Source organism: Anas platyrhynchos, chromosome 7, assembly GCF_047663525.1.
Source record: "Anas platyrhynchos isolate ZD024472 breed Pekin duck chromosome 7, IASCAAS_PekinDuck_T2T, whole genome shotgun sequence".
NCBI classification, from domain to species: Eukaryota; Metazoa; Chordata; class Aves; order Anseriformes; family Anatidae; genus Anas; species Anas platyrhynchos.
This window is the reverse complement of record NC_092593.1, coordinates 25,344,804-25,356,928: the sequence shown is the minus strand read 5'-3', so window position 1 is coordinate 25,356,928 and position 12,125 is coordinate 25,344,804. Positions and strand designations below refer to the sequence as shown.

Genomic DNA, 12,125 nt, shown 5'->3' with positions numbered 1-12,125 from the left:
AAAAACAACTGAAAACTTTGCTCCACTGTTCAACCATCACAGTGAGATTTAAAAGTTTCAATGAGGGTCCGTGAAGACCAAGATTTACTAGTGTATCTCATGACTCCCCTTAGTTCTTAAACAAGCCCACATCCCTGTGACACTCTGAACAACAGTAAAATTATCTAAAGTATGCCTAGATGAGTTATTTTCAGATGCTTGGATGACTGTAGCATAAGACTGTTCCAACCAAGTCTTTCTCTATTGAGCAACCACATAGAAATGTGTGACATAGAAAACACAACAACAGTTTCATGTGATCAGAGGCTTCTTAATTGTGCATGAATCCTTCATTAATTAGATAAGCCAGTTTCAAGGCTACTTTAGTGAAAAATGGCAACAAAGTGTCTTAACATGTTTATGTCTAAGTACTTCAAATCTATTTATTACAGAGTTCTGACATTCAGAAGAAGGAAAAAAAAAAAAACAAAACTTCTGTTGCCTGTTGTCACCTCTATATTTCTATGACACAGGATCAGAAACTTATTACCTCAGAGATTCTTTTACTGAAAGAAATGTGAATCCAGGTATTTAAGAGAAAGATAAAAATGGCTATTTCTCAGTTTGCCTGTCCCAGCAGTGTAATATATCCCTGCACATTTTTCACAGAAAAATATCCTTTTCTATGAGCTCAGAATCCAAACTTGGCAAGAATCCAAGCAGAAAAAAGAACAAGGAGGTCACTGACAGAAAGACATGGTGCTGATAAAACCATTATGTCCCAAAGTTGCTGACAGCCTGAATGAGTTAGACAGGAGATAATTAAGTTCAGCTTTGCAATTGCAAATTCCCTTGTGTATTTCTGTGACCGCTCAGCAGGATGACAGAAACTTAACGAAGCTCAGATACTAATCTACTTAATTTACATCCCATGCACCACAGCATGGTTTGGCTTCTTTACTGACCTTACTTCTTGTTTTAGTGGAACACTTCTTTGAAGTACCTATGCAACTTCAGAAATACTTTTGAAGGACCCATGTGATTTCAGAAATACTGTTGATGTACCTTAGTGTTATAAAGATGTCACCTATCACTAATGAAAACAAACATTTTGAAAAAGCGTCTTGTGGTATTACTGTTTTTAGAAGTCCAGGACAAGAGAGTAAACATCGTTGTGCAACCTACAACCTCTAAATCCAGGGACGGAAGTGGTGTTAAACTAAGTCCTTGGTACCACATAAACATTTTCGTTCACCTGTTGCACCGTTTCATTTAGAAACCCCTAAGCTACTGAAGAAAAGCCTACCAATTTCCTTTGTTAGAGGCTTTTGTATCTCCACTGGCTAAATGAATAAGTCAAGTACTGCAGAGGTATTGCAGCTTTCAAAGAAGTTAAAACCTTACTACCCTTTGCCTCATCTACACAGTGAGGGGCTGTTTTAGCCTCCAACCCAGTAGGGCCTTAGTGCCTTTTTAGCATATGCTCTTTTACCCATTTAGTTACTTCTTTGGCTTTTCCAAGCCTCTTAAACAAGCAATTGGAGAAGAAAGCCCTTTCTTATATATCATTTTTCCAATAGATCTGATGTTGGAATGAAATCACTCAGAAAAAAAAAAAAAAAAGTGCTTGGGCTGGAATAACTTTAATTCAGTTTCCACGAGCAACTGCTTGTATCTTAGTTTTCTGTAGTTCAGTTACAAAATATAACTCTTACTTCAGTCTGTAGGAAAAAAGTTGATAGAACCCACCAATTCTAATTTTCTAGAGAAATTACTGTTGTAACTTTTTTTTGTAACAGAATCCTGCATTCTGTCCTCAAAGCACATCAGTTCATGGTGCGTTATCATTTCCACTGGTTTCAAATATTTTGAAAACTCTTTCCCGCGCTTCTTATCCTCACTGGGCGGCAAGTTCATGGTTTTAACGGCTTGGACAGTTTTGGTTACAGCAGGAGAGAAAGTTCAGGAAACTTTTAACATGCAACGTGGAGGTAGAGTGGAGGTACCATATGCAAGGAGGACGAGAACAGACCCCAGAGCAATTCAGGCATATTCACAGTAACCCACCGCAAAGCGTGCTCATTTTGAGCAAGTACCTGAAAAACGCATCCAGTTACACCTTCTGGGACCGTAGCAGCAGAGAGGAGTTGGGTTAACACAGGAGCTGGAAAAACTGCCTGGGTCACGAGTAGTTTTGGTGCTCGGAAAGAGGATTTACCCAGCGGGCTGCGCCCACCCGGGCTCCCACGGCGCGGCTTCGCGCAGGGATGGCCGGGCACATGGTGCCAGCCCCAGCCCCCTCTGCCAGCTGCGGCCGCTTAACGCAGAGCCGCGAGGGGAGGCACCGACTCCCCAGCGAGGCTCTGGGAGGTGCGGGACCCCCCTACGGTCCGGCCCGATGGGGCAGCCGCACCGGGCTCGCCTTTGGTCCCAAGGCGGTCGCCGGTTGCTCTCAGAGCGGCAGCGGAGGCACAGACAGACCGCCAGACCGCCCGCCCCCCACTCCCTCTCTCCATCCCTCACTCACCCAGCTGGAGCTGCTCGCACTGCCTGCGGGGGTTGCTCCCGATCCGGCACCGGAAAATGGCCCCGGGGCTGTCCACCGAGCTGTTGGCCGGCCAGCTGGCCCGCGGGGCGCCCGCCACCAGCCTGCGGGGCACAGACGGCGGCGTGAGGGGCCGCAGGGGGGGCTGCAGGCTCCGGCTCCCCCCCGGCAGCCCCGTCCGAGACTCACCATCGCTCCTCGCCGTGGCTGTGCAGCAGCACCGAGTACCCGAAGAAGGTGCCGGTGCCCCCGCGGAACAGCAGCGGGTGCCGGGTGTCCAGGTTGTAGGGCCGCGCCGTCGGCAGGCGCTGCCCCAGCAGCAGCAGCAGCAGCGGCAGAAGCAGCGGGGCGGCGCAGCCCGCAGCCCTCCCGCAACTCCGCATGGCTCCGGCCGGCTGCAAGCACCCGGCCGCCCGCCTCCCCGCTCCGCTCGGCGAGGGGCAGCGCCGCCCCCGCCCTGCCCTGCCCTGCCCTGCCCTGCCCCGACACCGGGCAGCCCGCGCCCTGCTCCCAGCCGGGCCGAGCCGAGCCGGGCCGGGCGGCTCCCTCCCTCAGTTCCCGCAGCCGTGCGGGGTGTCCCCTGCGGAGCGGGGGGGGACCGCTCGGCCGTGCCGCCGCCTCCTCCCGCGCCGCGGCAGCCCCTCTCCCTCCTCAGGCGGCGGAGGTCGGGTTTCTCCCCGCCCCGCCCGCGCACAGGGGGTGCTGCAGGACGGGGCACGGCCTCCGAGCCTCCCCCTCGGGCCTCCCCGCGGCCCCCGGGAGCCCCTTGCCCGGTGTTCGGGTTGGGGGGAGGTTGGGAGATGGAGGGAGGCTGTTCCCAAAATGTCCTCGCCGGCTTCCTCGCCCTGGCGCGTTGGATTTCCCGCTCCCCTGAGCGCGTCTGCCCCGAGTCCCGGCGTGGAAATCCAGCCAAGCCCGGGTCCGTCCTCAGGGAGGGAAACTGCGGTCAGATTTGTGCCTTCCTTTTGGAAGTTAAAAAAGTCCTCGTGTCTGTGCTGCTAGCCTTCCTGCCCCTCGGCCGTTGCACTGGGGGGAACTCCCGGGCCCCCCTCTCGGTGGGGAGGTACCAGAGGTACCAGAGCCCCAAAACCAGCGTCCTAACGGCCAAGGACAGTCCTGAGCCCCATCCCGCCCGTGTTGCACAGGACCACTCCCTGCCGATGACTTCCTTCCCTGTGGGACGGAATCAGAACAACCCCTGGCACTTTGTTCACATTTGAAAATGAAATTTCACGTTCCTGTTCAGTTTTGCATTCCAGTTGAGTAGCTGGTAAAGTTACCATCCGGTCCGCTGGACTGCACAGGAGTAAAGAAAAATTTGAGCATCGTGCAGGAGACCTGATGCTTAGCAGGCCCTGTAAAAGGCTCCCTTGATCTTAGTAAGGAGCTTGGTTCTGTGTGTTTCCAGAGTCAGTCACTGAGTCTCGATTTAGCTCACATTGGGTTGGGTGTGTGTTGAAATCAAGGCTGTTACTCCACAGACAAACCTTGCCTCGCTGAAGTTCCTTGAATAGCAGAGCTTCCCCACTGCTGCAGTACTACAGTAGCACAGCTACGCACTATGGTAGTTTCAGTTACAGGTACAAGAGCATAAGCGGTTCTTCAAAGAGGAAAAATTAGTTGTAAAGACTATTTACTGTAGCTGGGAGACATCCACTGTCATTTCAACTGCTGAATATTACACGCATTAGAAATAACTGTGAGATGGTAGAGTACCAACCCCAAATAGAAATTCAGAACATGGCATTTTAAGCTTCTTGGAATAAAAAAACCCTCTCATTTCCAGTCAGTTAATCAAAGTGTGGAAAAATTAACACTTCTGCTAAATGCAGAGCAACTACCAGAGTGGGACACTGAGTGATACATCTTGTCCTTCTAAGCGCATTCAGGTGTATAATGCCTGTAATGGGATTAGTGCATTGCAAGGCCTGACAGGCGGTCAGTCAGTTAGCACCGTGTCTTTTTTTGAAGTACTCATGTCTAGAACCATCAGAGGGCTTCCCTGGATAGCACGGGTGTGGAGCAGTGACTGTTTCATGTAAAGGAGCTAAACAGCCCCTCAGCAGCCCTTCATCTTCCTTCCAACTACTGACATCAAAGGAGTTATGACAATCAACAGCAGCTGTGAATCTGCATTTCTACTAGGCAGGTTTTCACTGTCATTCTGAAAGCAGCAGAACAGGCATGATTCAAATCTGAAAAGCTAAATTGTGGTTTAATTGAACCACCATTTCACCACTATTCTGACCACTTAGCCTGGTTTTGGGGACTTCCAGGCATTTCTCCAAGAAATCATTACAATTCTTGGGTTTGTTTCTTGTTCACAAAAAAGGACACAAAGCTCTATCCCTTGAAAATCAGAGAGGGGAAGAGCCATCTCTCAGCCTCCTTTACCCTGGCAATTTTATGGTCTAGGAATTTCTGTCCTTTCTGCTCTCTCTCATGACCAATTTTATGTCTATCATTTTGAATATAGCTGATGCAGAAAACATGAATGCAACCGAGCAATCTCTTTGCAGCTGTGTTTCTAAACATTTGGGGGGACCCCACCCTAACCCTTGAATATGTGACTTGTTCCTCACACTAGGTATTGCGGCTTATCAACCGGTGTCATAGAAAAGGGATAAATGTACACAAGCTGTTTGTGGTACCCAGAGACAAGTCAGTCTCTTGAGACTGGTGTGGCTGAGAGTTTAGGGAGAGATGTGCAGCTGAAAGTTACAGTGACTTTGTAGAACCTCCAGTCTAGTGGCTGCTAAAGAGAAAGAGGGCAGCACAGTTGCTACATGACAAGAAGAGGTGGATCCTAAAGCCATGGGATTCAGTTGTTAGTACATAAACAGCTGTGTACTTGGTGCAGATGAGAAACTTACTGTACCTTGCTTGTCAGAAAGAGATATCTATTTTTTCCTAGACTGTGTTAGACATTGGAACAGGCTGCCCAGGGAAGTGGTGGAGTTACCATCCCTGGAAGTCTTTAAAAGACATTTAGATGTAGTGCTTAGGGATATGGTTTAGTGGGGACTCCTTGTGTTAGGTCAGAGGTTGGACTCTATGATCTTGAGGTCTCTTCCAACCTAGAAATTCTGTGATTCTGTGATTCTGTGTTAGAGTAGATGCAGTCAGGATTCACCAAATATCAAGGAAGTCTGTGGAAGGTAAATCTCCTGGACTGTGAGAAAACTATTTTGAGAAATACTTGAGGTTTTCAGTATCAGTCAGGTGCAGGGCCAGGCAGAAGCAATAAAACCTCAATGCAAAACTAACAAAATGGTGTAAGAGAGAATTTGAGTTTCAAGGATTCAGAAAACTTGCAGAAAAGGTGCAACTAACACTGGAAGCCAAGTATTGGTATTTACAAAGAAAATACACATTTATATTTACTTCACAAATATGGATACTGAAACTATCCTGAAATAATGAAAATAAATCCTTCCCAAAATAATCTTGCCACTATGCTATCTGGACAAGCTATCTCCCATAGTTCTCTGTGAGTTAATAACACTAAAGCAAAATATCACGGTGACTTGCTTTTCTGCTTGATGTTGGTTCACCATCTAAGGCAATTTCAAAGAAGCTGTTGGGATGGTTTGTTACGTGAGAAAGTATATTAGGCCAGAGCTTGGCAAGCATGTTTTATGGCAGATGCATGCACTTCATCTGATTGTCCTCATCTCTCACTGCTCATGCTTGAATCATACTGCTGTCTCTTACACTGGTACTGCTATGTGACTGAGCAGTGAACCTGATGAGAGAAGTGATCTGGGTTAAAAATAACCCAGCCACCCCCACAGATCTAGATCAGTGCATGTATTATGTGGCTGCCCAGTTGGGTGAGTTGTGTTAGTAGGGTAGTTTCAGCCAGTGCTGCAGCTGTAAGGGCTTTTTAAGACTACAGCCTTAAGAAGGAAGTGGCAAGAATCTGAAAGGTTAAAGCCTACATATGTACTTTAAAATGGAAATAGAAGTCCACTTCCCCAGCATTGACCTCCTGCTGGAGCTCAGGTATCTTCGCCCAAACACTCTTCTGCCTATGCCCTGAGGCATCCGGCTTAAAAGAAGTTATATTAGAATAAACCTGATTTACTGATGCCGTAAATGTCAACATACAACATCATGCGATCACGGTAACCATCAGTTTCTAAATAAGATTATATATGGTTCTTCAAGATTTAATATTCCTAATGCAATTATGAACACTGGATATTTCTGGAGAAGTTTGTCGAGGCAGAGTGAGAAGAATGCAGGCATAACCAGAAGAAGCCATATAACCTTGGCAACAACTTCTGGCACTCTGCTTCTAGGCTTTTAACCCCTAATGCCAAGGAGACCTCTGGTGTACCTTTGGAAAACAAATTTGGGAATTATGTTCATAATCCAACTGGACAATAAAAAATACAACTTTTAATGGAAAATATGTGTATTATGTAATCTTAGAACCTCTTAATTCCCCAGCCCCCCAGGTTCCACAGGCTGTAAATAATTAGCCTGACTTTCAACATATAATGCATTTTCTCTCTCCTCTACAGTAAGAGCTCTTCTAATCCACAGGTACCAGCTATCTTTCTCCCTGATGATTTCCTGCTCATTAAACTGCAGTTTTCCTCATCTTGAATTTACTTTTGAAATTCCATTCCAGTCCTGAAGAAAGCCTGGATTACTGAAATCCTATCTGCTTTTTCCAGGTGTACTAAGTCTACAAAATGTAATTTCTCTGTCTTGCAAGCCTCGTCCTCACAAGGTGCTATGACTATCAGGGCTATACCGTGACTATAATAGTTTATTAACAGGCTCAAAATCGTGATACAGACAGCTAAAGGCATAGTAGACTAAAGTACATTAAGGCATAAATGCCTAAATCTGTAAAAAGAAAGTCTTTTTGATAAGAACATGCATAAATAGCAGCATATAAGAAATCATATGCTAGAGGCAGCACTTGTGACAAGTCTCCATGATGTTAACTGTCTAATTACCAACATGTCTCAGCTGCTTGTGTCTCTCCAGAAGGTATTGTGTAACATAGCATTAGTCACTAGTATTTCTTCTCTTTCCTCCATCAGTCTATGAATGTGGTATTTTGGCTTGTCTTTGCAAGAGAACTTATTAAAAATCTATTACAAAGACTTGTGTTTCACTGGCATAGCTCAGAACCCTCATGTCTATTAATATAATAAATTACAGATTGGGCTACAAGTCCCATGATTCTACTTTTACTGTTTTTCTGATGCTGTTTTAAATTTCTTTCATCTTTTTTCTTCTTTAAATGTTTACTCTCTGACTTAATACCCAATTGCATCATGTATTAAAAATGTAGAGCTTTTTTGACAGAGTAATTTCTAAAGCTTAAATATATTTAATCTTTATACCTGTGGTATAGTTGTCTCTCCTACTGAAATATGAGGACACATGGTAGTTTCAGTGCCTAACAAATGACACAGACAGTTCCTGATGGCACATTAATAGCTAATTTAGTAATGTAGGAAAAATATATCTATGTGTTAAAACATGGAAAATTTTCCATAATCGAACTAGCTGGATAGCTTCAGCATCAGCCAAAAGTAGGAACTCAGTTCATATGAATACCATGATTTTCTTTAGTCCCACCAAGTCTCCAGTAAACTTTTAGCAGCCAGGAAATGGTCACAGAATCATAGAATTATCCAGGTTGGAAAAGACTCTTACAATCAAGTCCAACCATCCACCTGGCTTACTGAGTCCCATCACTAAATCATGTCCCTTACATCAACATGTCTCTGGAACCCCTTCAGGGACAGGGATTCCACCACTTCCCTGGGCAGCCCATTCCAGTGTTTGACCACCCTCTCCATGAACAAATTCTTTCTAATGTCAAATTTAAACCTCCCCTGGCATAACTTGAGGCTGTTTCACTACACATTGCTAGTTTTGAACTTCGCAGTTACATTTGTACTGTCCATGGCAGGCAAATACCCATCTTAACAAAGAATTCATATCATAGGAGACATCTAGGAGGTCTGTTAAGTTGCCAAGGATTATATGGGGCATTTTACATCCTGATAACTATCCAAGACAAGGCTAATACTGCCTGACAATTAGGTCTTGTGACCTGTTTAAAGAGATACTGATCTGAATCCAGTTTCAAATGGATAGATAGTTTTCAAATGGATTTTTGACCAAGCCTTTAGGATTAGGTGGTCATGCTGGTCAGCCGGGGAGGAGAGAGAGAGACATTGCAGCCTACAGAAATTTCCATTTTCAATACTCTTTAAGCATATATGAATTTAGAGTGGTTTAGATACAGAAATACTGAAGTACAGCTCTTTGAATTATCTTTGAATTATTATTACATGTATAATGAAAAATTCAATTTCCTTACAATGATCTGCCTTCTTAACACTATAATGATTTTTTGGAGAACTTTGGAAACTTGAAAGTTGTTCCACAGAGTAGCTGTTGTGGGTTTTGAAGCCTGAACCATGGGAAATCAGCAGATAAGACTTCACACAATCAGCACCCTGCATATTTTTTGTCTGTGTGTGCTGGGGAGAGAACTGAGAAACCTCCAGTAGGAAATTTCTGCCAACATGTGAGTATCTTTCATCAGAAAATATGGAGATGATTTCATTTTTCCAGATGTATATATCCTAATTTCATGAGTTAGAGGAAACAAGCAATGAGAAGACTTGGGGTCTACATCAGGAGAAGAGTATCGAGATAGTATTGCAAAGATTTTCATCTCTTACTTCATTGCATTTTGAAGGGGTTTGAAAGGAGGTCACTGAAAAAAAAAAAATAAATCTAGTCTTCCCCTAAGCTGTTCAATTTGAGAAAAGCAATGATATTTTGTGTCTTTAATCATTCTGTCAACATTGCTTTTGTGTAATGCATCCCACTGCTAGTGAGAAGAGAGAAAAATGCTGTAGGAAGAACATATTCATTCTGAAAGTCTGTTATTAGCTTTCTTTTGTGTAACCTGTACTACTCCCTTTTCGATTCCCTAACTTGGAAGGCATTTGGTTTAAATTAAGTCCCATGTATGGGCTGAACTTGGATAACTGGTCACATGAATTTTTTCACTGTGTTGCAAATACAGGGGAAAGCACACATTCCTAAAAATCTTCATGAATATGCCTGCTTCCAGCTGTGTCTGTAGCTGCTCTCCTGTTTCATGTGAACCTGACTCTGCCTATGGAGGAGTGTCACCAGATCAAATCTCAATTAGAAATAAAAATGATTAACATTTTATTTCCTCTTCCAAACTAGAAAAGTTTGATAGTTTTAGTTTGAAATTTTCAAAGTATTTAAACATTGGTATTTCACATTGAAATTTTCTAAACCTTTATAATTCACTGAAACTAGGAAAAGTTAGGGTTTTGGTCAGACCAGAAATGTATCTTGTTTTTCTATATTTAACTTTTTTTTTTTTTTTTTTTTTTTTTTTTTTTTTTAACAATTGCATTGGTCCAAAAAAATCAATTATTCATATGCTGTCACTTGAGAAATTATAGAAGGCAAATATACTGTTACACTTACCACTAAGATTCTCATTAAGAAACTTCATCTTTCCTCTGCAGTAAGTTATATCTGAGCTTGCACAAACAGAATATATTGTCCACTGACAAGCAGAATTAAGCACAGATGTCTGAGGTAACAAAAAAACTTAATATTAGCAAGGGTCTTAATTTTTATCATCCTTTCGTTCTCTCTAGAGAATTTCATTTAGAATCAATTAAAGAAGAAACTTTTCACTTAACTGACAAATAGTGTTTTCATGCTCATATTATGTCTTTTCAGTGAATATTTCAAAGAAGTTTTTCCATGAACAATTGTGTTGGTGAAGTATAAGACAAATTTTCTAAATGATCTTTCCAATATTTAAGCTTATAATGGTGTAATACAGATAATGTCTGTGGCATCCTGACTACAAGAAACAAACAATCATGGAATCATAGAATCATAGAACAGCATAGGTTGGAAGAGACCTTAAAAATCATCTAGTTCCAACCCCCCGCCATAGGCAGGGATGCCACCCTCTAGATCAGGTTGCCCAGGGCCTTGTCCAACCTGGCCTTGACCACCTCCAGGGATGGGGCATCCACAACCTCTCTGGACAACTTGTTCCAGTGCTTCCCCATCCTCTGAGTGAATAATTTCGTACCCATATCTAATCTAAATCTTCACTCTTTCAGTTTAAAACCATTCCCCCTTTTATTATCATTATCTGTTCGAGCAAAAAGTTGCTCTTCATCTTTTTTATTAGCCCCCTTTAGATTCTGAAAAGCTGCAATGAGGTCTCACCCAGGGCCTTCTCTTCTCCAGGCTGAACATTCCCAACTCTCTCAGCCTTTCTTCATAGGAGAATAGGTCATTATAATAGATAATCAAAATAAAATATACACATTATATAATAATATAAAATATATTGGTATATTTTATAATATATTAGTGTATAGTTATATAAAAGTATATTTTAATATATTTTAATATATTTTTTATATAATCAGAATAATCAAATAATAGATCATTATAACCAGAATCAGGTAGGACTGACTACATTCTGATTTACAGTGATAAGATACATAAGATTGGAAAATAATTATATATATGTGTGTGATAAATGCATTGTATATCAAATTTCTTCTTTAATATTTTTTCTAAGACTTCTGAGTTGCAAAATCAGGGCCAAGCGTAAGTAATTACTTTTGAGTAGAGCTGGGCAGTAACCCCTTTTCCCATCCTAGAGGAACTGCTGAGCTTTTGAAACTTTCCTATCCCAAATTCAAACAAAGAGCATTTTCATGTATTACCTCTGTGTTTTCCATTGCAAAAGTGTGGGTCATCACAGCTGTAGCATTTTTCATTATTTTCACATTTTAAAGCAAGTATTTTAGGTTTGATACTGTTATTTTGGCATGAAAAGTAAGTATGTTTGTTCATGGATTTTCAACGTGAAGTATTATTTACTTTTCATTCTTTTTCAAAATGAATAATTTCTTTAATTCAACTCTTTCATGCAAATTAATTTCCATTTCCATTCCAATCTCTCAACAGAAAAATTCCCAACCATCTCTTGATATTGCAGACTTCTGTTTTTCACTTGTTTCTGTTCTTATGCAGTGTCTGATGACAAAATTGTGTGCAATGTGAAAGGACTGAATTCAAAAGAACTTTGCTGGCTGCAAAGCAGCTTTAAGTTAAATAACAGTCTGTTTCTTCTGCGGGGCAAGAAAAACCAGTGAACACTAAAAGCATAAGCTTTGGGTATTTAACCAAGTGAGATATTAGTTTTGCTGGCAGGAAATATCAATTCTGTATTACAGATGCTCAGATATGAATTTATGCAACATTTATCATCACTAGACCATAAATCACTTGGATACATGAAAGATTCCAATTGTATCAGCTTTTGAATACATGCATATGTCAGTACAGTAAGACTGTCATATTACACAAGACCACTTTAATAGTTGCTGTTTTCCAAAGGTGTCCATTCAAGGATACTCAAATGACTAAAGATTTTGCGGAGAGTGGAGGTGTCCTTTGGTCTCTCCCTGCCTCCCTCCCTCCCTCTTATTTGTGACAAAAAAATAGGCATGATAAATGATTGGCAACAGCTGGACAA

At 42.4% G+C, this 12,125-nt stretch overlaps 1 protein-coding gene across 2 annotated transcripts in view; it reads right to left on the bottom strand.

Moving 5' to 3' along the window:
- ITGA4 (integrin subunit alpha 4) overlaps positions 1-3,716 on the bottom strand; it is a 37,666-nt gene extending 33,950 nt beyond the window's left edge. Inside the window, exons 1-2 of one of the 2 annotated variants that reach the window (XM_027461081.3) lie at positions 2,714-3,716; positions 2,507-2,628 (exon numbers count right to left, since the gene is read on the bottom strand). In XM_027461081.3, coding sequence (XP_027316882.3) covers positions 2,507-2,628; positions 2,714-2,907 — 316 coding nt within the window. In that variant the 5' untranslated portion in view covers positions 2,908-3,716. Of the gene's footprint in view, positions 1-2,075; positions 2,458-2,506; positions 2,629-2,713 lie in introns of those variants that run through there. The other variant, XM_038182011.2, reaches the window with a different exon arrangement.
- Positions 3,717-12,125: the final 8,409 nt, after the last annotated feature.